This window comes from Hippocampus bargibanti, linkage group LG13 (assembly GCF_051943395.1).
Source record: "Hippocampus bargibanti isolate YZ-2025 linkage group LG13, ASM5194339v1, whole genome shotgun sequence".
NCBI lineage: Eukaryota > Metazoa > Chordata > Actinopteri > Syngnathiformes > Syngnathidae > Hippocampus > Hippocampus bargibanti.
Genome location: NC_142746.1, coordinates 11,677,432 through 11,704,181, shown reverse-complemented (window position 1 = coordinate 11,704,181; position 26,750 = coordinate 11,677,432). Strand labels below are relative to the sequence as shown.

Below are 26,750 nucleotides of genomic sequence, written 5' to 3'. Positions count from 1 at the left end.
ATTTACACCAGAATTAATCCCATTTTCTTGCAGCTATGAATTTCTCAAACAAAATTGTCTGCGCCCAAAGGAGCAAAACAGTCCCACAGTCTTACAATTTCTTTTTTTCTTTGACTGAGTACACATTTCGGCCAAGTTGACACGGAGGGAGGCGGTGGTGGTGCTTGTGATGGAGGAGGGGAATTGGCTTCACGATTACTATGAGTCATGTGGTCCACGCTTTGTGATCATTTTATATAATCCGTCGAATATCAGTGTGGGTGTATGAACCCACTCGTTCGCCTGGTGTTGCCACTCACTGTGGCATCTCCCTCCTGCATCCAAAGTGAACGCAGACACAAGCGCAGGCGTGCACTGTTCATGCTAGTCAAGAGCTCTCAGTCTTTTCATTCATCCCTGTGAAGACTGCGCGCACCCTCATCTATCTCTCTTCTCACTCTTCCTCGCACCCTGCATCTCTCCCCCACCCCACCCCAGTCTTGCTGGGATATCTTCCCAGCCTGGCTCCAGTCTCTCTCCACCACAGTTGATGTTGCACGTGTCCGAGCGGAGGATCATGTCCAGGGCGCTGCGCTTCTTGCCTCCGCGGCAGACTGCAGAGAGAAGCCGCTAGAGAACACGCTTCACTGTACCGCGCAACAAGAGAGGACTTTCCGGCGCGTGTACTCGCAGCGAGGGGATATCCAAGGAGGAGAATAAAAGTGCATTTTGGCGCGGTTTTAATCCAGGTTGACGGATTTGTACGGTGCAGGTGCAGCGGTGACGACACTCGGCTGGCGGATGGTTGTCGAAAATGAAGAGAGCAGTCCCCTCTGCAAGGTGCGATATTATCTTAGTCAATAGTTGGCATGGGTGGCTGATTCGTGATGCTGAAGTTTGCACCTGTTTGCATATGTAAGAGTATGGTATTGCATTTAAATGTGTGCAACACAAAGTTTGATGCAAAAGTACAACTGCACACTGGCAGCGGCACCGTCTACACGATCGACACGTATATGAGCATTGAGGCTGCTATGTTCCTTTCACCAATGGGTAAATGTGTACAAAATGTGATGCCTATGTGACAAGGTGTGAGTATCTCTAGAAAGGTAACTTTTTTACTCCAGTCATAAAAGCATTGGAAGAAAGAACATATTGTTGCATTGAAAATGTAATTTTGTGAGAGTTACAAAGTTGAAGAAAAATACTATAGCTTTTCATATTCTGCCAATGTGAATGGATTAACATTATGGTGCTTTTTGATGTTGGTGTCGGAGCACTGAGTTGAATTTGTGGATATTAAAGTTTGAATCATACACATTGATTTTAAATTGGAAATTTTGAGCTTGTTGATCACTTTCAAACCCTGGATGACTTTTCTCCTGCCTTTTCTTCCAATTACAGTACTTTAATATATGTGATGTTGAATATGTGTGTCTTTACAAAGTCTATAGAGTGGTGTACACGTGACTGAATGAGGATGTACAGTTGAGTTGCTGTTAACGGGCCAAAGCGTAAAACCCTGGACTAAGTGGAAGCCAGTTGGCTAAGAATCTGTTTGTGTATTTTGTTGATGTTTAGGAAATTGTATTTGAGAGTGCCACATAAGCCCCCGTCTGTCTTCTTGTTCACCTGAACCAGCTGTAAGGCAATGATAGGCTTAAATTAACCAGGAGTGCTTAGTTTGCCATATATAGCAGTATTTTTCAACCTTTTTCGAACTAGGGCAGGTTTTTTTACATTGAATTTTTTTTGCGGCACACCACTAACCATCTCGCAGGAACGAGGCAATCAGTGACGTGTTGCCACACGGACGAATATTAAATCACCCTCCCAGTCTTTTCAGCATGGACACCGGACAATTACATAATATTGGGAGAAAATGATGAATACATGTTTGGAAAATTTAAAATCTTAAAAAGGGGCATTGGATAGCTTCTCACGCCACACCTGACGATCTCGCACAGTAGTTGAAAATCACTGGTATATGGGTCTGGAGGTATCTGAGCGTGAAATGGGGGTGGCTGTACAAAAGTCAAATACTGCCCCTTGTGGAAGGGAAAAACATTGCCAGAGGTCTGATCAGTGCTTTATCGACAATGCCCCGCGAGAAAAAAATTAAACCTCAAAGAATTCACGTCACGCACCAACACCAACAATGACAAGGTGAGATCAATAAAGTCAATTTCCGAATAAATTTGGGAATAGCAGTGAATGAGTTAATTTGAAAATTATCCCCAATTTTGAATATTAACCTTCCCTGGTTTGCAGAAAATGGAAAATATCATTGCAAAAAAAAAACCTGTCCAAAAACAATTAATCCATGATATAAGTAGGACACATTAATGAAAAAGCAAAAAACAGTTATGTATAGTTTATATATATATACATCTCTGTGAGTGTTGTTCCATGTTGGTTTTGGATGATTGACAGATGCTTTTTTGGCTCATTGTGACATTTCAATAGACACAGAGAAGACATCAATGCAGGAAATGGTTTTTTTTTTGTGTAACTTAGGATACAAGTGACACATATTTGAGGCACTATTTGCACGGATGAAACCAGAAAGAGGACGCATGTGACAATGGAAATTTAGGGTTAGGATGCCCTAAAGTGAATGGTGCTTTCAATGAAGTCAGTGATGCTTTATAATACATTGTAATTTTAAGACACATTTCAATTTGTGGATATATGCACGGAAACTGTATAAATGGGCAATTTGAATATTTGCATGGAAAGGATGATTTTTGGCAGGCTTCCTGAAATATGAAACCCAGATAATGTGGTTTTGATATTAACAAGAATTTCTTTCTGACATTTTTGCAGGGGCACAAGTGCAATATAGCTGAAAGTACCTATTTGTAATTAATTATTTTATATGAACGTACACCATGGATTTTGTGTGTTCAATATAAGAAAACCAATGAAAAGAACTCTGAAGAAAACATTGATTCCTGCACATTTTTGTCACTACTGCTTATAGAATGACATGTTTAGAATGACATGGACTTCAATTGGTTGACCATGCTTTTTGAGCCTATCGTGAAGCAATTGATGATTATGATTATAGAGCTGCTTTGTCAGCTTGTAATGAACTCATCTGCATTGAGCTTGTAAGATTTGTTGATTGAAGCCTCAATTTCAAGTTTGTGCTGCGGTAAATTAATGTATATTAAAGAGTCATTTAACTGGTTAATTATAACAAAGCGGATAATTTGACATGCCGACTGCATTTGTCCCAGACACCCAAGTGAGCAGGGTGAGGAGTTTTATTTTGAACCAACCCTCAGTCTTGGAGTTTCGCTATTTCTGCTGCGGCTCACTAAAACTGCTGCTATCGCAAGAACTCGCCACTTTGGGACAAGCGTCCGGTCTACTGCGTGCCTGTGGAAATGTGATAGCATTTTAATGGCCTTTTCACCGCTGTTGTCTGTCTGTCACAAGGACTGCCCATGCACAAATATTAGTACCCCCTACACACACAATCCCTAAATATGATTCATTGTTGTAATGAATTGCCGAGGGGAGGTGAAACAATTTAGCTATTTTCTACCAGCCATCACTTTAATTCCCCGAGTGCATTTATTCTAGTGCGGTAAAAGGGAGAATTATTTTTTTGAAAATTGAGCCATCTACTACATCTACTTTATTGATTTCTCCTTGTCATTCTTGATGAGCAATTGCACCTGAACTGTACTGAGGTTGTGGTATCACAGGATCTATGATAGAATATAAAACTGCAAGTTCTTCATTAACTATCAATGAATAGTTGTCCAATCCGATCTCAGTGATATTGTTGGTCTCTCGAAACTGCATTTCCAATGAACGAACAAGTCAAAACAAACTGAAACAGAGGTGGAATAGTCAACACTCCAGTTGAGCAAAACTGTTATATACAGATCAAATGTTATGCAATACCAAGCGATCTAACAGGATGAACTAACACAAATGAAATAAGGAAACACATATGAATGTGTTACCAGATGTTAAGTTCATGGTCATCTGCTGAACCCAGTTGAACTCTGATTCTCAGCAAAGAGCAACACCTGAAGCATGTTAACAGTCTCTCTGGGTTGACTCCAACTGTATGTTCTTAATTAACGGCCAAATATAGTTTCGGAAGACTGACGTGATCGCTCCACAATAGTACGTGCACCTACAGTATGTTTGCATTATCTGGTCTGCCTGAGTTATGGGTTATTTTGTTTGAAATTCAAATTATATTATGAAAAATGTATAGCAACAACTTTCGACAAAATAGGTCACTACATTAAAGCTTGCAATGTACATTCAATGTCTAGCTTGTTGCAAACGACACAATAAATATATAAAGCAAACGTATTAACTCGTGAGGAATAATTGGTCACATTTGTGAGATTATGAAAATGAACTTCCTTAATATTTTTTTTTCTCAGTGTCCTGCTGCAGAATAAATGAACCATATTGAACTCAGTCTGTGTTGTATTTTTGCACTTTAACAAATGGAGGAAGAACACTATAGCAATACATGAAAAGAAATATTGTCCGGGAACATTAAAAAAATATCCCAGTATCAAATAAACAAAATTATCTTATTAGCACGTGCATGATGCAGAAGACCAATGAAGTAGCCCGTTTCATACTCACTGCGTAAGTTTCTACCTGTCACACGGTGGTGAGAGGTTGCAAGTGAGGGGGAATCTGATTAACCAACTACCAACAGCATAATTCACTCAACCCTGAAGGGGTTTTAAAGCCGTGCTCTTGAAAAGTGTGAGCATTCCTTCTGTAAACTAAAATAAAACATTCAAATCCACACGCGAAAAGACAACCAGTCTGCAAGATAAAAAAAAAAAAAATCAAAACTTTTGGAACAAAAAATGTTGGAACAGTAATTACAACTGTTATTACACTAAAAACGAATGTGCATAAAGTATCTGTGTAATTATATATCAATTTTCTGATCAGCGCTATCCTCACAAGGTTCTTGAGCTCACCCAACTGTCTTTGGGCAGCAGGCAAGGGACACCCTGAACTGGTAGCCAGCCAATCGCAAGGCATACAGAAACAAACAACCATCCGTGCTCACAGGGATAATTTTGAGTGTTCAATCAGCCTGCCATGCGTATTTTTTGTAATGTGGGAGCAAATCGGAGTACCCAGAGAAAACCCACGCAGGCTCATTGGTGAGCATGAAAACTCCACACCGTGCCGCCCAGTAGTTAACTTTAATAAATGCATCTGTGTCCTGATAATTTTATAGTGTGCCAAAATCTGCCGAAATAAAATTACACACCCACAAGGAAAAGGTTTCAGCAGCCATCATCTGTACTTCTTTGAAGGTGTCAGACGTCTCGCTCCTCATCAGAAGAGCTTCGTCAGCGAACTTAAGTTTTGCTGATAACCCTTGCCCTTTATCTCTAATGGGCAGAGCTGGCCGTGCCGACCCCTGCTCTGATAGGTGGCTTCTCTAAGGTTGGGGGAGCAGTGAACCATTCATTGAAGCTAACCTGATTACTTCTTTTGTTCTATCCCTGGCTTTGGTTTCACTTCATTAGCCAATCTGATTACCTCTACACTCTGATTACCTCTGTAGTACTATCCCTGGCTCTGGTTTCACCTCATTACCCAATCTGATTACCTCTGTTGTTCTATTCCTGGCTCTGAAACGTCCGACACCTTCAAGGAAGTACAGATGACGGCTGAAGAAATCTTCTCCTTGATGGACCACTCCTGTACGACTGAGAGCCTACACAGACGTACACACCCACAATTTATTTTTATGCAAGTGTATTTATTATTCGTATTTATTAGTAGTATTTATTATATAACTGAGCACAATCAATATGAAAAGGCATGAATGAGGTTCTGAAAAAGTAGAAGCAGAAAACATAAAGTTGATATTTTCTGCTTTAGTCCTGGCATTAATTGATTGTGTACTTTAGAATGTGATTTGTGTAGGTGTGTGTGAGTGTTTGAATCGTTGCGAGCCATATCGCTCCATAGCAACAGGAAGCACATCTTCAAATATCTCTCTTTCTCACACACACACACACACACACACACACACACACACACACACACACACACACACACACACACACACACACACACACTCACACACCCGCACACGCACACGCACACGCACACACACACACACACACACACACACACACACACACGCACGCACGCACGCACGCACGCACGAACACGCACACACACACGGAAGTGTATGATGTGACCTTTCTGCAAACTATGTGCATGCCAGCCTCTGGATCAGCGCTTTGGTGCGAGCTGCGTGTGTGCGCATCAGCATGTGGCCCATTTGACCTTTCTCAGTCCATGTTCATTAATAGCGGCCTAACAAGTTGTACGGAGTGGCCTTCCACGGTTTTGTATACGCGAGAGAGATTGAAAGGAACCTGCATCCCTCTCTCACACAATGTAGATATTATCCTAGTCATGATTCGTTTACGCAAATGATCGCATGTCACGATTGATATATTGCTCACTAGGAACCAGTCGCATCTTTAATATATATCTGGATGCGCTTGTCAAGTTATGTTAATAGCAGTGTTGTACTAATAAATGCGTGCATATTTCATATCCGCGGGCGATTCGACAGACCTCTTTAGAAATAAATTTTCTTTACCCACATCACCGTGCTCGGAAACCGGCTGTCTGCCAGGTGGCCAGGCAAAGTGAGGGGGGGATATTGTGGCTACATTAGGGAAGCATTGAAATATCAAAATAGATTATCCAATTTTCCCCAGCTATGTGAGTGACATGCTACTTTGAAATGTCACGGCAGAACAACCCTGACGCAGCCGGAAGGGATGACACTTTGACATTTTGGTATCTGCTCACAGCACGACGAAGTGACGCCCAGAAAACGGCGAGTAACGCTCCAAACAAATGGGAGTCACGCACAAGATCTAATTTGTCTCAGGAGAAGCAAAACACCATTCTATCTGAGTGAAACTGTCTGTTTCACAGCTGAACCTCAAAGGTCCAAAACCAAGCTTGTCAATCTCAGATAACATCCGGTGAAAGTAGAAATAATTTTTGGTTGTCTAAACTTTTAAGAGGTTTGGGTGAGGTGTGGGAAATAGACATCTGGATTTATCGTACAGTATTTTTTTAACAATAGTAGGAGAAAAAAAAATAACCCTCACCTAAAATATTTGTAATAGCCTTCCTTTATCGTTAAAAACTATGATCGCAAAACACCTGGATAGAAATTGCGATGTAATACATTACCACTGCTAAAAAAATTAATGGATTACCGTATTTTCCGTTGTACAAGGTGCAACCAAAGCCTTGATTTTCTTCAAAAGATGACCCTGCGCCTTATATGTGAAGTAATATTGAGCCACAACAGGTCTCGCAACTACTGTCAGCAGCCACTGACTTAATTTCCCCTATAGAAGAACTGGTCTGCAGTCCATGCTGAAATACAGAAAATGTAAACCCACCCTCAACTGTAGCGACTTATAATGTGGTGTGCCTTATATCTGGATAACCTTTTTTTAAAATGTCATTTTTGAAGGTGCGCCTTATTAAAAAAAATCACCTGAGGTACACCTGAGAAGGTTTCTTCAGCCATCATCTGTACAATTTTGAAGGTTTCGGACGTTTCGCCTCCTATCCAAGAGGCTTCGTCAGCGAACTAAAGTCTGACTGGTCGTATCGGCCCTATTTATATATCCCTAATGTCCAGGCATGGCGGCGTCGGACACAGCTATGATAGGTCCCTAATCTCAGGTTGGGGGGAGCAGAGGACCCCTCCCTGTGGCCCCACTGATTGTTCCTACATTCCTGACTAACGACTGGCCTACTTCCCCCACTCCACTCCCACCGGTATCACCTTATCAGCATTACGAATGTTGCTTAACCTGTTTTGCCTAAGCAGGCTATTGTATGAACGATCCAAATTGAACCTCACCGATCGATGGACCCCTCCTGTACGACTGAGAGCTTACACAGACGTCATAAATACTCTGGTAAATTTTACTGATGGCTCATGTTAAAAATTCTGTCACAGAAAAACAAATCAAACAGTAGAAACTTTGTCAACATAGTGTTTTTTTTTCTTTGTCAAGTACTCATTCCACAACTCGGGGGTGGCTTCTATAGGTTGAACCTTACAACCATCTACAGCATCCATTTACCGGTGAAATGACGAGAGCCATCAGTCAACATTATAATTTCCACAACATTATGCACAATTGTTTCCCTAAATGCTTGCTAACCCCATGAACAATTCATTACAGTCTGTGCAGGATTTCGTAAAACAGCCTCAGGACATAACCAAGCTAACGATTTTGTCCAAACGTGTACTTTGGAATCCTTTTCCCATAATTGGTGAGATCTTTCAACATATTTGTCAACATAATTCAAAGAATAAAAAGATGAGAAACAACATCCAGAGATTCAGATTGAATTATTTTATGAGGCAAATGATGGTGTGTCTCGAACAGGAGACATCGAACACACGGTTGGCTATTTATAGTTCCGAGGTGCTGCAAGGTCGTGGCCCATTTAATACACCCCATGGTGAGAGTGTGATGCTCGGGTCTCAGCATGCTCTCGAAGCTCATACATATCAATAGCACATTGCTCGCTGAGTGTGTCAGATCCCAATTTGCATGAACACAGCGGAGAATGAAATTTTCTATCAAGTATGTTTGCAAAAAAAAAGAATGTTAAATACAAACAGCAAATTCCATATCAAGTATGCCTATGATTATGATACAGTAAAGTCTCGTTATATCGATATTCAAGGGAGTCCGAAAAAATATCGATATAACCGGGACTATCGATATATCCGACCCTGTTTGCATGTAATTTTCTCCGTGCGTGCATAGAAATAGTATCGATATAACCGGGACTATCGATATATCCGATATCGATATAACGAGACTTTAGTGTATATCATATGGATGACAATTAATTATTTCAGTCATTACAGTGAAACAAAAACAATGAAACAAATACAAAACAGATTCACTTTAGACCAGGAGTGCTCATTACGTCGATCGCGATCTACTGGTCGATCGCGGAGGTAGTACTGGTCGATCGCAGCGTGACAGTAAAAAAAAAAACATTTGTCAGCCTATCGAACGTCTCGTCACTTGATTGTCATACAGGGCAACCATTCAGATGACAACTAAATTTTGACCTTTAGGTCGCCGCGCATGCGTAAACAACGGCGCTAAGCGCAGCAAAATTTACAAGCTAGTCAGCAAATTACCTCAGATTTTAAGACCTTGCTAAAACATATGGTGATCAAAATGAGTGAAAAAGCTGGACTAAGTAAGAAGGCAAAAACATATTACTTTCAGGGTCTCAGCATGCTCTTGAGCTCATACATATCAATAGCACATTGCTCGCTGAGTGTGTCAACATAATTCAAAGAATAAAAAGATGAGAAACAACACCCAGAGATTGGACTTATTTTACACGATGTCATTTTCAAAATGCGTATTGCCAAGTACAGGCAGACTTCTTGAATTACCATTGCATAATCCACCAACCAGCGTTATGCGCTAAAATGCTCAACATGAGGAAATGTGCTACCTCCTTGACTGCATTATTCGGCTCCACTTATTCATGTCAGTCAGCCTTTTCCTACATGAAGCTCATTAAGTCCAAATACCGTTCCACCATGACTGATGAACATTTGGAAATGTGCTTGAGGCTGGCTGTCAGCATCTACTGTCCGGACTATGGATCCCTGGCTGATTCAATTCAGTGCAAGTTATCAAAGTAAACTCAGGTAATTACAAATAATGTTAATAGTTATTTATTATGTTATGTATATGTAGTTATGATGTGTGTTGTGCAATATTGGTTTATTCAGTTATGTAAGGTACATCAACATACATTGTACATACAAAGAATCCTTAATACATTTGAAAATAATTATGTTTTGCATTTTTGTAGTGGGTAGATCATTTTGACTTGGTTGTTTTTATAAGTAGCTTGTATGCTGAAAAAGTGTGAGCACCCCTGCTTTAGACAGATGTTTGATGGTTCAGGTTTGGTGGTTGAGGTTTACAGTGAACAAAATGAAATATTTATCCATCTATCCATTCTCTGAACCCCTTTATACTCACAAGGGTCGCGGGACTTGCTGCCGAATATCCCAGCTGTCTTTGCTAGTCAATCACAGGGCACACAGAGACAAATAAGTATCCACGTTTCTGAAAGAGTTTGTTGATATGAATATAGTATAGCAATTCGAGGCAACTAACTTTTTGTAATGCTACCATGTGTGCATAAAGTGTAATAGACGCTTTACTGCACATCTTTATGCTTCGTTTTACTCATTCACTGCGAGACATGAAAAAAATGTGTCCACTTCAGTGCCAGGATTTTTGTCATTGTCACTTGAATTCCAGGACCCACATAATATTGAGTTTTGGGACTACATAAACATTCAATGCACCGTAAGAAACCTTAAACTCTCATCAGAAAAAAATAGTTAATTCCTAAATTATATGGACCTGGAGTTATATGAGCTTGAAATGAGGGTGGCTATTCAAAACACAATGCAATACATACATATTGGTTTATATAGCGCTTTAAAAACACCTGAAGCTGGAACAAAGCGCTGAGATGGAAAAAGGGGAAAATGCTTCCCCCTTGTGGAAGGGAAACGAACATTGCCATATGTCAGGCCAGCGCTTTATCGGCACCCCAGCAAGAAAACCCAAAATCCGAACAAATTTGGGAATGGCGCTCGACATCACATTTTCAATTTCCAAATAAATTTGGGAATGGCAGTGAATGAGTTCATCAATTGAAGTTTACACGTGCACCACGACCATGCTAATGTGTGTTATCATAAAAAAGGATGCATTTCCAACATGGGAGTTTCACACTTTCAAAACCCCTGCAGGTACACCGACCTATATTTATACCCATGTGCATTGACAGTGGATCCAACAAGGGCACATGTGGGTGTGTCTACAGGACATAGCGTTTCCAAATCTGTCACTTGTATGGTTACAGATTCTATTTATATCCGCTTACATGGTGCTACTGACTGAAACACCACACTTGAAGGAAGTGGGAGGCCATCAAATAAATTATACTATGTCGGCTTTGCAGCGCTCCAGCCATTTGTGTCACCTCACAAAGAGCTTGTTTCTGTTTCTTAATTGGGCGACACAATAATTGAGGTATGAGGGATAGCGAGAGAAACGTATTACAAAATGTCATTTGCCTGACTTGAAATGTTTCCAACATGTATTCATTTTGAAGCAATCTGGTGTTTTGTTATTTGCCTTTTTTCTCAGTAACATTGAAAAGATTGCTCACAAGTTGCATTTTTTTCTTTTTCTTGCATCGGTTTTGGGGATTATATATCAAAGTTCAATTATGACTTCCCTCACTGCCGATCAAAACATATAGGTGGTGGTTTTTCATGGAGATTGTTCAGATACATTTACAGCTTGTTTTAGCTATGTTTTATTTTAAGGCATTTATGGTATTTGCACCTCTGGAGTGTCACATTCCCGAAAGACGTGTGCAAAAAAACACATATGCTTCATAAATTGTGCCCCAAAGCTTCTAAACAGTTTGTTGTAAAGTTCCACCCAAGTCTATAAAAAAAACGGAGCAATCAGTCGCTAATAGAATATGGAGACCCCAGCAGTTTGGTTGCCATCCAGTATATACACCCCCATATGTTGCAGCAACATAACAGCTCCATGCTGTCGACCCCCCATGAAGTCAGCGTGCCTGAGAGTCTGTTACTAAACACACTGGGAGGCAGAAATGGGCCTGGTCTAACTGGAACCCCCTCCACCCACCCTCATGAGAATAGTTCGGATTCACCCACTAATGAGTCTCTATTGTGGCCCCAAGCAGACAATCTGACATTTCTACCGCTCAGGACCCCCCGAGAGAGGAATCTTAACATCTCACCAGCAGTATTTCTTATTTTTTCGTCAATAATTGTGAGATGAGAATGTACAAATTGAGGTGATGAAGACATTATCTCTGAGCAACTTCATCTAGCTGGGGCTCTCAGTTAAGGCTTGTACAAATGGAAATATGTATGTTCTTTTAGACTCTTTGGGGGAAATGACTCAACGAGCAAGATTTATTCTGAACCCAAGAGAGGATTTGGGGAAACTGCTTCAAGGACTATGAATACAACTACTGTACTTCAGAATCAGAATCAGAATCAGAATCATCTTTATTGCCAAGTATGTAGAACACACAAGGAATTTGTTTCCGGTAGAACACGCTGCACTAGTATCGTCGTCAAAAAAACTGCTAAGTGGCACTGTACAGTTCCATTTTGGCTACTGTTGAAAGAGTTCAAAGAGTTAATGGCTTGGGGGAAGAAGCTGTTTAAATGTCTGCTTAAATGTCTACTTAAATTCTTACTGAATTACTGCATTAACAACCCTCATAAAATGCATTCCTGTCCAGCCTGAATTAACTTCAATTTCCCATGACCCTATTGACTAAACTTAAACTTAAAATGGCACTGCAATTATTATTTTTTTTTTTTATATTTTCAGAATGTTTACCTCTATGTGCCAGTGTATATACAGTATATGAAGAATGCTGAGTAATACACTGCATGAGTTTGTTTTGGATCAATTTGAATGTAAAAAGTAAAACAAAATTACATGAGCTAAGTAGAACATTGGGAAACTTTGAAACATGGTAAAAGGCTCTCCTTTGAACGCAATGTTCATTTTAAAAAGCACTCCGATACATTGGAGGTACTTCAAAACTAAAATGAAGCTATAAGTTTCCTGCTTTTTTTGTTCCCCCATTTTTAGGATACATTACAGATCATGAGTGCAGTCCACAGAGGGAGGCCGGACCAGGACGCGAACCAGCGACCTCTGCACTGTGAAGCCGGTGTGCTAACCACTCGACTACCATGCTGCCTAATAATGATATAGTCACCTAAAAAGAATCTAGCATTTTTTTCAGAATTGATAAATCGAACAGCTTTCCAGAGCAGTCGTCGTCAATAGGGTCATGGGAAATTGAAGTTAATTCAGGCTGGACTGGTTGCCAATCCAATTCAGAATGATTACATTTGTCATTTTGGCTATTTTGTTTAGATCCCTCCATCAGACATGAAATTACGGTAGTCAAGTCACATTAAACTTTGTACATTGGTTCTGGTCATGGTAAACCTTTTTTCTTCTTTTCAGGAATGCATTTTATGAGGGTTGTTAATGCAGTAATTTAGTCAGCAGCAGACAAGCAAATGATATCCGTTTCATTGCATTATTTCAGCGGAGTACCCCCTGACGAACACGCATGCAAACATTGTTTGAATGATATTGTTTATTGTTTCCGTATTTCTCGGGTGCGATCGTATTGTGGTCGCCGATTGTCTCAGTTCAAGCAGGCATACGTTAGTAAAGCTGCAGATAATCAAAAATATGAACCTCAGAATCAGGGCATTTATTTGATTGCATCGCATTGCATAAGAACTCTATATTACCTCACATCACGAATCTTGGAGTATTACATCATCGGTCCAAGTGGTTGTTGTAGAAATCCCTTTTGCACTGCACTAATTGCGAGGAGATGATTATTTGTAATCTTTGTTGATCAATTGATGAATTTGCGTTCAAGGAAACAGGGGGCTGTTTAAAATTAATTCCTTGGCAGCTCGGCAAGAATAGAATGTTTTTTTTCTTTCGCTTTCCAGATTGCAAAGACAAACTCTTTAAATGCAAATCAGCAGATGTGCATCCGCATTGCACATGTGATGAATAATTTGAGAAGCTATCAGTCGGTGGGAAGAGTGCTTGAATTCAAGAACTGTAATCCACCGCCATAGAAGTAAAACGCACGATCCAGTGGCTCTTTTTTCTCGAGAGTAGATAAGTCGACCCTGCACTGTCCCTCATGAATAATCACTTCACTCGAGGCCGTGTCAGCACCGCGGGAAGAGAAAGTGGTGGGAGGGGGTGCACGTTGGCAGAATGAATGTGCGACCATTGCATGCACTTTGGAACGATAGTGACCAGTAAACGTTGTCACACAAGTGCAGTTATCTGCCACATGATACATTTTTCTTCACGCAGACTATACTCACTTGCGATGATTTTGCTTTGTGCAGCCCCTTGACAAAACAAAATTGTAAACACACTCTTGTTGTCAGTATACGAATTTCTCAACTCAACTGTATTTATACAGCACTTTCAAAAAAAACACGAAAAAATAATAACATAGACAGTGGAAAGCACAAACGCAGCAAAACAAAATTGAGTCAGGCTGAGTCAAAAGCCAAAGAATACCAATGAGTTTTGAGCTGGGTTTTAAAGATGGACGGCGAGGTTTCTTGCCGAATGTTTAGTGGTAGAGAGGTCAGAAAACACTCGGTCCACTTAATTTTCAGTAACTGTAATAGTGTCTGGTCCTTAGAAGTGAGGCAGTGGGCATATGTGTAGGGGTGGAGGAAGTACTGTGGAGCAATAGAGAAAATAAATCGTGGGATCTTAAAAAAAATGTTTAGTGAGCCAGTGAAGGAGTGCCAGAATACGAGTTATGCGCTCGATCTTAGGCGTACCAGTCAAGAGGCAACCAGCAGTCTTCTGGACCAACTGGAGACGTTTAATGGGGGATTGTCTGACTCCAAAGCAAATTGCATTACAGTTCTTTGGAGCGCCAATTCTCAAAAAGCAAATTAGACTGCAGTGGGTGGGTGATTAGCACATTTGCCTCGCAGTGCTGTTGTTCAGAGTTGCCATTCTAGCTCCAAGCTTTCCTGCGTGGATTTAGAATGTGTCTTCCTGCTCCTTCCCACATTACAAAAATCCAATTAATCTAGAGATGCGAAGATGAGCCTGATAAAACATGTGTCGATATGCCGTGGAAGTCAGATCTGATAGGCTGCAGCTCTCTTTAATGCGGAGAGTATGCAGAAATTAATCATTAATTAAATATTACCATTAACTTAATTTGAATTGGTGGTGAATAAATTACTACTGGTAGGTGTCCCTGTAGCTGCCTGAACTGATAACAGTCAAGTGTTCCATTGACAAACACTGTATAAAAATCATCTTGTAACCCGTAACTCAAATCACTCATGTTTGTGACACATTTCTATCAGAATTTTCACATATCTGACAAATCCCAAAAGTTAAGGTTGTCTTATGAAACATTTGATTTAGTTTTTTAAAACCGAAAGAAAAAACGGATGAAAGTTTGGTTGATGCTCTACCCGTCCATGAGGTCATCTCAGCCCCGCACGGCACACCGACAAAAATGTTGAGAAAAACATTGTAGACAAGCAAAAGCTATTGTGAGCAACAGTTTTAAACTTTCCAATCCTTTCTTTTCATTTCGTTTGTTAAATATATCTAGACCAAATGACTTTGTAATGTCAATTTTTCATTGAAGAAAAATAAATTAGACCTAGCTTGAACCAGAAATGCAGGTCATAACACAAGTGGATCAATATATGCGGGCTTCTTGACAGCAAGATTGTAATTTTTACTCACAGGCTTAGTGTGAGTTGAGATAACCTTGACCACCTTAAAAACCACAACAATGTCAAAATACTTCTCAGTTAAAGGATTGTCTCCATCAAAACAGGGTTTGGAAAATGCAGAGCAATGCTAATATTGTATCACCTTTGACACTGAAGTGCCAATATTCTGTTTACACCCGGCTGTATTTGCATTTGTTTGCCATATTTAGCACAAAGGGACTCACTGCAGTGCAAATGCGATGAATTAGCTTTTGGATTCCTTTGAAGACTTTTACCACACTCAGCCTGGAAGCTTTGATTGCTTCCGAGCCAAAGGGGGGCGGGGAGGGGGGGGGGGGTGTTCATCTCGCTGCACACATATTATGAGACGCAGCAAGAAACTGAGCTGCGTGTGATGTCAGACTTGAAAGTGGTACTGTCGAGTGCATTTTCAATGTATGAGCTTTCACGTTATCTGGGCTTATTGGTCTCATGAGTCATTAAAAAGGTCATTGGCTCACCGTTTAGGGTCAGTATTTCTGATTACGGCTACATAATTTGACATTTCAATTAAAAACAAAAACAAAACAAAAAACACCTTGAGGTGAAACAAAATAGCCACTCCAGAAAATAATGAAAGATAGATGACAATATTCTGTGGTGAAGTTCACACCAGCTTTTTCTTTGATGAACCTGGCAGAAAGTGCTGTAATCACCTGCTGGGTTCCTTCTGCATAAACGTCCTGCCATGAAATTCTGAAAATAAATAAAACCTCAAAGCAACGCCGACAAAAGGATCGTGGATGAGGATTTTTTTAGGGCAATGGGTAGGTACTGGGAGGTGTTTGGTTGTAACAGATTGTTACTGTGAAGGTATAACAATTTCGGCTCTGAGGTATGGGGTGAACAGTTGAGGTTCATGGTTAAGGTTGTGATTAGTAGTTTTTTTTGTTGTTGTTGCTGTTGTTAGGATTAATATGACCCCTTGAGGCTCTTTTTCACGTTTTCATGCACGCAAATATGATACATGATTGGCTGTCCGCTGGACTAACCTCTATCCCTGAAAGGACTAAAAACTTAAATGGCCCCTGAAAGGAAATGTTCCCTACCCCTACCCGCCAGCTTCACACTCAATGTTATCTAAAAGACTTTAACCGACATTGTGACTCAACTTGGACTATGCAGTATTTATGCTAATCTTGCCTCAAATTGCGTTAAAACATTTAGATAACTTTGAACAGAGCTATCAGGCAATGTTAGAATTCAAAATGGATATTCCAAGCTCAGGATGGTGGAAAAATACCAGGATGGTTATTAGAAAGATATAAAGGCCACCTCCGAATGCGGTGACAGCTTTTTAATGAGTAATGAGCCGGGAGGCTCAGAGTTCACATTCATGTTAAATACTTGATGTGGTCTTAAAAAGAGAATCCGCTTGAGGTTGACTGTCTTTGGGCACCTCAATCTGCTAGCATGCTAATCTGCTTTTGTTTTCTTCCTCGGTGCTGTGTCTAATTAGAGTTTAGTGCATGTTTTTCTGAAACAGTGATTTATCATGTCCATCTCTTGTCCTTCATTAAACTCATGATTCTCAGTTTCAACTTCTAACAATAATAGCGTACACCGCTTAGGGCCTAGTTTACTCACTAAACTATGGGAGATATTTTTTTGTCTTGCATATCAAATAATGTTGCTTGTATATTATTTATGGCATGTGAAACTTGACCCTAAAACAAAAGAAGAATTATTTTGATGGCAAGAACGGAGAGAGACTAGGTTTAACTAATAACCCTGGGAGCTCCCAGCAACAAAACCATAGACAGATGTTTTTGTTTTTTTTTCTCCATGAAATTCCAATTCAAGAAGTGTGCATTCAAAGGGTGTGTGACTTTACAAGTTCAGATACTTTTGTGTTCCATTTAGTTTACCATTACACATGGTGCCCAAAAGTGAGGTTCTTGGCGGCCGTGCGGTGATTTTCATCGGCTAAACAATATAACCACAAATGACAGTTACCCCATTCCGCACATCCAACACTTTTCCACACGTTTGGCCGGCGCCCGCTAGTCGAGTGGTTAGCACACCGGCTTCATAGTGCAGAGGTCGCCGGTTTGCGTCCCGGTCCGGCCTCCCTGTGTGGAGTTTGCATATTCTCCCCGGGCTGCGTGGGTTTTCTCCGGGTCCTCCGTTTTCCTCCCACACTCCAAAAACATGCACAGCAGGAAGATTGACGACTCCAAATTGTCCCTCGGTGCAAGTGTGAGAGTGACTGTTGTACGTCTTTGTGTGCCCTGCGATTGTCTGGCAACCAATTCAGGGTATCCCCCGCCTCGTGCCCGAAGACAGCTGAGATAGGCTCCAGCACCCCCTAATGAGGAATAAGCGGTACGGAAAATGGATGGATGGATTTAGTTCGCGGTTATCACCAGGTGCCGGTACGGGCAGAGGATGTGCCGAAAACTGCGGTAATAACCCCCTTTGGCCTTTTTGAATTTCTCCGCATGCATTTTGGACTGAAGGGGGCAACACAGACCTTTCAAAGACTGATGGACTCAGTCTTGCGAGGCCTCAATTTTGCACTCGTCTATCGAGATGACATCCTTGTGGCCAGCCCTTCACCGGAGGAACACCTGTCGCACTTACCTAAGGTTTTCATGCGTCTTGATTCACACGGCCTTATAGTTAACCCTGTGAAATTCCAATTTGGTCTGTCCGAGATCGATTTCTTGGGGCACCGCATTTCTCCACAGGGTGCCATCCCCTTACCTGCCAAAGTTCAGGTAGTGGTGGACTTCCCCCGCCCGGCCACAGTTAAGGCTCTGCAGGTGTTTTTGGGCATGGTGTCATGATCTGGTTGGCGACCAACAGGTGGCGCTGTCGGCCCCGCCTGCACCTGCACAGGTGCTGGTCGTCCCGATCTGTGGCGGACTGCCACGTTCGGATTGGCGACCAACGGGTAGCGACGTCAGCCCTGCCTGCAGCCTCGCAGGTGCTGGTCGTTTTAATCAGTGACACTTAAAAGGACTCCCGGCACGACCATCCGGTGTCGGTTCATTGTTTGTTGCATGCTTTGTCTGCAATTGCATGCATTGCATGCTGTGCATGTGTTTGTTTAACCTTGGCGGACTTTTACACTTGGTTTTCTTTTGATACTTTTTTTCTGTTCAGATGATTTTGATGTTTTACATTTTGTTCCTGCTGACCTTTATTTTAATACAATTTGTCAAACAACCTCATGCGCCCTCCTGCCTGCTCTTTTTGGGATCCGCACCCACCATCACCACCTTGCAATCCGTGACACATGGTTAATTTTTAAAACCGGTTCCTCCCTCATGCAACCGACCTCCTACAACCCCTCTACGGCGCCTTGAGAAAAAAGAAGGCTAATGACCCCGTCGAGTGGCCCCCGCAACGAGCACAGTCCTTTCAACGAGCCAACGGGTGCAACTCTTCTGGTCCACCCGATCTCAACCGCACAGGTGGCCTTGACTACCGATGCGTCTGATGTTGCCGTAGGAGCTGTGGTAGAGCAGCTTGTGGAAAACGAATGGCAGCCCCTTGCATATTTCAGTCGGAAGCTGCAAGATAACAAACGCAAGTATAGTGTTTTCGATAGAGTTGTTAGCACTCTATCTTGCAACATGCCATTTTCATTTACTTCTCGAAGGGCGCCGGTTCACCGCAGATGTGGGTCACAAACCACTCACATTTGCCATGTCAAAGGTGACTGAACCGTGGTCGTCCCGACAGCAAAGGCATTTAGCGGCTGTTTCAGAATTTACAACAGATATTCGGCACGTGGCCGACAAGTGTAACCCTGTAGACGATTGTTTGTCACGCGTGATTGTTTATCCAGTCCAGCTCAGGGTGGATTTTTCAGAGATGGCCACCGCTCAATCTGAGGATCCGGACATCCATGAACTCAAGGCAGCAGGCACGGCCCTGAAACTTGTGGAGGTGGCACTGTGTGAAGGGGGTCCCGCTCTCCTCTGCGATGTGTCTATGGGTCGCACTTGTCCCGTAGTTCCGCAAGAGTGGCGTTGGCGAATTTTTGAATCTATTCATTCCCTCTCACACCCTGGCGTCCGGGCACCAGTAAAACTACATGGGGCCAGGTTGGTCTGGCCCGGGTTACGAAAGGACGTCAGGAAGTGGGCAGCTGCATGCGTGGTATGTCAGCGCGCAAAAGTCCACAGGCACACCCAGGCAAATCTGGAAACTTTTCCGATTCCGGCCAGGAGATTTGACCACGTCCATGTGGATCTGGTTGGGCCCTCCCTCCTTCGCAGGGTTGCACACATCTCCTCACTATGGTCGATCGGACCACTCGGTGGCCGGAAGCAGTCCCCCTGTCCATCCACGACCTCGGCAGATATTGCCCGTGCATTTCTGTCGTCCTGGGTCGCACGTTTCGGCACGCCATCCAATATCACTTCGGACAGAGGCCCCCAGTTTGTGTCTGAGCTCTGGTCAGCCATGGCGCAGTCCTTGGGTGTGCAGGTACACCGCACTATGGCCTACCACCCACAGGCTAACGGGATGTGCGAATGTTTCCACCGGCCACTTAAAGCCGCGCTACGGGCCGTACTATCGGACGGTAACTGGGTCGACCGGCTTCCGTGGGTCCTGCTCGGGTTCTGTTGGGCCCCAAAAGAAGACCTTAACGCCGCTCCGGCAGATGTAGTATTCGGTCAGCCACTCCACGTTCCTGGTGAATTTCTGCCTGAAGCTTCGGGTACACCTTCTTTCCCCCTTTTGCCAGGAGAGCCCCTGACTCTCTCACCACTGCGTCCCCAAAATATTTGTTCTGTTTGCTCTTAGGTCAGCCCGGTTTGTCTTTGTGCGTCACGATGCCCACCGCTCTCCCCTCTGGCCGCCGTACGATGGCCCGTTTAGAGTGTTCGAACACGGTGAAAAGAGTTTTGTGCTCAATATGGGTGGGCGAAGGGAGGGCATTTCAATAGACAGACTCAAACCGGCTCATTTAGTTGCAGGCGAGGACGTTTCACCGGCCCAGGTCCCACATCGCGGACGCCCTCCGAAACCCCCAGCCTCACAGCGGCATGCCAGGGTTGAGTATCGTTACCCCACTCAGGTCTCACCCAGATCACCCGCCCGAATGAGTTCACTTTCACCACCGAACGACGGACCGTGTAGTCGTTGTGGCAGGCTGGTCAAGCCCCCGGCAAAATTTGACCTTCCTTCTGGGTGTACTGGGGGGGCTGTGTGGCGGGCACTAGGACCAGGCATCTCACCCAGCAGGTGCACGGGAGGGGGCGGGTTGATGTCACATATATTTCACTGCATTTTCTGTTCGAGCTAGATCCACTTGTTAGCCGTTGGAATAAACACGTCTCCACATTCAGTCGTGTGTGCTCTTTCCTCAATGGCTACAACACCACCTTTAGTAATAATGCGTTGGATACATTTATGAGCCGCATAATGGCGTTAAGATGATTTAAAAGTTCCCTCTTCAATAAAATGCAATGACACTTAAGGCCTCAGGAGGACAAACTGTAATGGTAGCTCTATCATTTTGAACCTAAACTATCACCAAATTGGTGTGCATGATTTTGTACCATAAACACATGTTGACATTCTATTTGTGATTGGTGTGTTTGCATGCAGTCTCCCATGAAGATGAAGTCTACAGGCATGGTGGACAGAGGCTTGTTCACAGAAAGTTATTGCAACATCTGCAATGCCCAGCTCATCTCTGAGTCCCAGCGCACGGCACACTATGAGGTAAGTCAGTATCTGTACATATTTTTTTTTTGGTGTTGTAGCACGATCCATTTTCAAGATGAGTGAACACAAAGGAATCGCACGCATGACCCCCCCAAAAAGAAAAAAAAGTTGCTTTGGCAGGCAGTTTCCTGTCCTGTGGTTTTCGTACTGGGCTTATTTGTACAGACAAACAGTGCTTATCCATTATCCATAGACTTAATGCAGCATGCTAATGGTGGGGGATTGCACACAAACAAGCACACGCGCACACAGACACAATCTGTTTTAATGTGCTCTACCTTTCAGCATACTCCCAAAGAGTAATTTAATGAATTGCCATTAAATAATCAGTCCTGTCCTATATTTACCAAGTGCATATGCGCAGGCGCGCATGCATGCTCACAGGCACTTCTGCACAGACACACACTTGCATGCATGCACGCTATATTCATGCATGTGGGGTCTTTCTTGATTACAAAGCACAATTGGGATTAACAAGCAAACTAATCAGGACAAGCACTTATCTGGAGAGAGCAAGCGGGGACGGAAACAATATGCGTTAGCATGCACGAGTGTCTACAAACTACATTAATTAGATGAACAAATACACACTCACAAACACAGACACACACACACAAACTCAACATGATCTCATTGCAAATCTTCAACGCAACGCAAGACATCAAGTTTGTGTTTGATGATCAAGGTCGGTGACGGTGTTTTGCAATTGATGGAAATAATTTCATAATTGTCAACCGCCGGTCTGTAATTAGGTCAAGCATATTCAAATGTGACTCGCTCTGAATGTGGTTACACAATCTCTGAGTTACTTAAAATGTAGAATATTTACTTTAACTATTAATGCACTGATTTAACTTTGCATCCATACATAAATCACAACTATCTTCACTAGGGCCATGGGTGAGCTGGTACAGAGAAACATCTACCGACTGAACTGCCTCCACCAGCTCTGCATCAAATGCTATAACACAGAACAGTGGATATTTCTTAATTTACAGTGAGCAGGTATCTCCAAGTTTGGAACAGTTCCTCTTTGAGCAAGGTCAACATTTGTGCCCGTTGTAATTAAATTACCTCCAGGTGTCTGTGAGCTACTGCGGTCATGGAAATTGGACAGATGTGACCTTCACGTTTGACCATCAACATTAAATTCCCTACCTTCCCGGAGTGGAGCTCCCAAGATTATCTTTATTACGAAGAGTATGCATGGGAATGTGGTGTTTTGGAAAACCTACTTTACATGTTGCTCCAAATGAAGAGCTAAAAATTCTTAATGAAGGATGAAGAAGCAGTCAATGCAGGTCTCTCAAATAAAGGGTGACAAAACACTCACAGAATAGATAATTATAGGACTCTCAAGCTACGCTGACATCAACACAGATCCGTTTTCTACTCGTATCCTACATTCATAATCGTCCATATGGTCTTGGATCAGCTAGTGTCATTAACCTGCTCGCTTTAGCAACGCAACAGGAATTCTTCTTAAGCACACAAATAGATGAGTTATTAGCTCTTGGCGTATTGTAGCATCACCTCATGTATTAACAATTGTTTCATATTGCTAAGTAATGTGAAAGTGTGATGAATTTACGTGAAATTGAACGTTGGATTTCCATTTACATTATTGAGTGAAGTTATAGTTAAGGCCATTAGGTGTGCCTTTTTTGCATTTTAAACTATATAAATTAAAAAGGGTAACTTAATTTGCTTCACATAATTACAAGTACCACATTTAAAAGCGGTTACAAATAAAAATGTTAGACATCATAATGCGATGTAAAGACATGAATTGCCTGACTGAAATAATGCTAGTGTCCATTGCAATAACAGGATTTTGGAAAACATTATTTAAAAATGCTCTTTGAAACAACGTGATCATAGAAATGGGTAAAGTGGGATAAGCAGAGTTTTGAACACAGATTTAAAATGATTTACACATTATTGTTACGTTTATTCATTCGTATCATTCACTCGAATAATGAATGTTACCAGCAGATATAGGGAACAGATGCACAAGTACTGAGGGGAAACTCGTAAATTACACTTATCTCTCAAACTGAAGTGACAAGCCATTTTTCGTCTAATAAATGATTTATTCTGACCGTGTACTGCAAATGTCTCTGAGTGAGGCAAAATAAAATTTATGAGAGTAATACCAAACAATTTCAACGTTAAATTTGCTTTTAATGAAATTGAGTATGTTGGTTCTGTTTTTTTTTTCAAAATCAAATCATGCCTCCACTTCCCTCTGTTGCTGTCCAGTTACACCGTTCAAAGATATTTTTAACTTGCCATCAGTGTGGCCTTTCCAAGGTTGGGCTAACTAGATTTTGACCAACGGTGAAAAAGAGAGACAGGAGCCAAGTCCATTAACGGTGGTGTTTGAAGCTCTGAGGGACATTGCAGCATAACCATGGCACTACAATGTCTCGCTTTTAGCCGCCGCGCCACAGCCATCAACGACATGACAATTTATGGACAAACACAAGGCTGCTCTGAGACCTGCCACGGCACACCTCCGTTCTAACAAAATGCATTAGAGTAGCCTTTCAAGTAAAGGGTTGAGGGGCATGAAAGATGTTCGGGAAGGTGGGGGTTTACCATCCCAAGAATGGGTTTCAGTGAATACAATCGATGCAGCGGAGTAGCAATTACAAAGTCGTCCATTCACCTGCTTTAATATGTAGCCCTCTCTTATCCCAAAGTCCTAAATCATTGCCTCAATTGGAATTCCCCTTTCGTTTTCGCCATTACTTTACACGTTAAAACAAAAGTGTATAGATTTCAATGGGTCTCTTCTTAAGGAGGAAATGCAGCAATTAGGCAATGATTGATGTATTGGGGTAAATATTAATACAACTGAAACATTTTAATACTATTTAGCTATTTAATACTATTCTTAAAGGACAACCGACATCACTTTTTTGTTTCCTAACTGACATCAGAAAAACGTTTTATAGCATCTAAAATATCCAAAACACACAGTATGATATTTTAGTCAAATGCAAAACACCAATAAAAATGACTTAAAGAGTCCAAAATCTGCAAAAAAATGAACCCGAAAGTGGCCTGTTTCAGAAGGTCCCGGCCCCTTCTTCGTGGCGTCACCCCAAGACGTCTTGCCTTGCTGGAGAATCAAAACAATGGCTTCAGATTCGGAGAATATGCTTTCTCATCCAGTTATGAATATGATTCAAATAGTTCTGAAGAGGAAAGCATACATGTTTGCAATCGATTAAAGAATTTATTCCGAGCCATTTTGAGGCAAGAGGGGGGGTATCACCAAAAAAGAGGCAGACAATGGCGACAAAGCTCCGTGTATGGAATTAATCAGCCCGTTTCCACAGGCTGATCAATTCCTTACACTGGAGCTTTGTTTTCAGACCAAAGAAGTACAGCAAAATGCATTGACGTGATGGAAGGACTTCTACAATGTGTCCTTTTTTCGGTCAGGGGCGTTCCTTCAGTGACGTAGGGTGAGGACTCGTCACCAACTCAAAAACAAGACTTACGGAATATTCAGTGCTTAAAGTCTTAAAATGTAAAATATAGGTATATGCGGTGTAATATTTGTAAAATACGCTCAGTAGAAGTCATTTGAAGCCATTTTACAAATTATGGACACAACTTGTCCGGAGACGTTGGTTGTCCTTTAAGGAAAAGGTTTATTGATCCGATGGTTTTTCTGTTAATCTCATGATACATATTAATTTGCATGAGATTTTAAAAGAAACTACGTAAAACAAGAATCCCAAGATTCTTTTTCCCGAATGATTATATATCTGATTTTGATGTATGCATACACTGTCAATGTTTAATTTGTTGTCCAGTGCTGAATGCGGATTGTAGACAGTCAATCATAAATGTTCACACCCTCCAAAAACACCCCGCAATACGACAGTGCACTTTGACAATCTGTATTTATATTTGTGTATTGATACCTTATTGTGACATTACGACATGAATAATCATACACTTTGCAAAGTAATTTTTTTCAGGAGCACCTAAAGGAATTCCATTTTCTCAAAAGCCAACAGCATGCGCTAACCATCTGATGCGCTTAATCTATGGATCGATATTTTGATTTAAAGCGCTATGTTCGGTGCAGCAGTTTGAAAGCTCGATAAAAAAATAAAGCTATATTGTATTGTATTTTGTTTAGCAGAACTCCATCTAACAGATGCATAACGTAACTGCAACCTTTATTATAGCATACATTCAATGTGCCTTATAATGCAGTGTTCCCCAAATATAAAAACAGTTCTGAAATAGAGTACTGTAATTTGCGGTGTATAAAGCGCACCCAAAAACGTTCATTTTCAAGTAGTGCGTAACCCCAGCCTCTACTATAGCGCCTTATAATGGGGAGTGGTTTAAACTTTTATATATTCAAATATTATATTTGGAAAATTTTGGGGTGCGTCTTATACTCCGGTGTGCCTTATACACTGGAAAATACTGTATTCATTTAAGGTGGGCCTTATACTCCAAAGCACCAGAAAATGCCGAACAGAATCACATTCGAAGCAAAATGTAAACTGTCCATTTTTCTTAAATCATGATACACCGTCAATGCCTACAATACTGATAGTATCAAGATGCAGCAAATGTGCTACTATTTCAAAAAAGGCGTATTTTAAAATACAGAAGCAAAATAATCTATATTTCCACTGCTGATTTAGATGGCAAGATAGCGGCTTTGCACATGGACATCTCACATATGGTTGAGGTTATCAGAGGTCAGGACTTGCTGTCCTCGAATCCAACAAAGAGCGCCAGACAGCTGTATTAATCTTGCATACAAACACATGTCACCATCTGATTTTGTTCGCTCGTATGCTTCTCCGACGATTTTCATTGTCCCGCATTTAAAATGACAGTGAGCAGTTTCAAGGACAGCTCACTGTCATTGTGAATATTGCCTCAGGTGCTGATATGTTTCTGTTTGGAATAGTTCAGACTCATTAAATGGTGCATGAAAGATACAAGGTAAGAGACATTTATTTTGCAGAGCAGAGACAATCCAAATGTTTCATAGGCAAACCACAGTCGCAGCCAGGTTTTAAAAGGTCTAAAAACATTTCATTCAACATTCTATTGATGATTCAATCATCAAGGCCAGGTTAATAAATTACTAGGCCGATTACTCATCAAGATATAAGCTGTCACAACAATTTGGGGTCCTGAAGAATCTGCAGTAATTCAGGGATGTAAGATATTAATGAACTGGGACTTATTTAGTGTCTTTTTTTTGCATCTTTTTTAGAGCAAGAAACATGCCAACAAAGTGCGTCTGTTCTATATGCTTCACCCAGAAGACGGAGGTCCACCTTCAAAGAGATTGAGGCCGGACAATCCGGTATGTTGTCATTCATTGAACTTTGAAATTGCCTTCACCAAGGAGGCAGTGATGTTTGTATGTTTGTTTCAACAACGCATCTTTTAACAATCTAATGGAGTTCAGTGTAAGTGAAATATGTAAACAGGCATCACAGCGATTCACGTTGTAGTCGCTGATTTTAATTTGGTGTTTTTTGTGTGATAACATCGCTTGAAGATGAAAATGGGTCATGGTGTCCTT

The 26,750-nt window shown here is 41.6% G+C and overlaps 1 protein-coding gene across 4 annotated transcripts in view; it reads left to right on the top strand.

The window, feature by feature from the left end:
• Positions 1–327: 327 nt before the first annotated feature.
• LOC148889319 (zinc finger matrin-type protein 4) overlaps positions 328–26,750 on the top strand; it is a 70,888-nt gene continuing 44,465 nt past the window's right edge. For 2 of the 4 annotated variants that reach the window (XR_016116927.1, XM_089012319.1), the window contains exons 1-3: positions 331–819; positions 21,050–21,166; positions 26,436–26,528. Coding sequence is in view for 3 of the 4 variants with exons in the window: in XM_089012319.1 (XP_088868445.1) it covers positions 781–819; positions 21,050–21,166; positions 26,436–26,528 (249 nt within the window). In the remaining variant the exon portion in view is untranslated. Of the gene's footprint in view, positions 820–12,764; positions 12,847–21,049; positions 21,167–26,435; positions 26,529–26,750 lie in introns of all 4 variants that reach the window. The other 2 variants (XM_089012321.1, XM_089012320.1) reach the window with 2 other exon arrangements.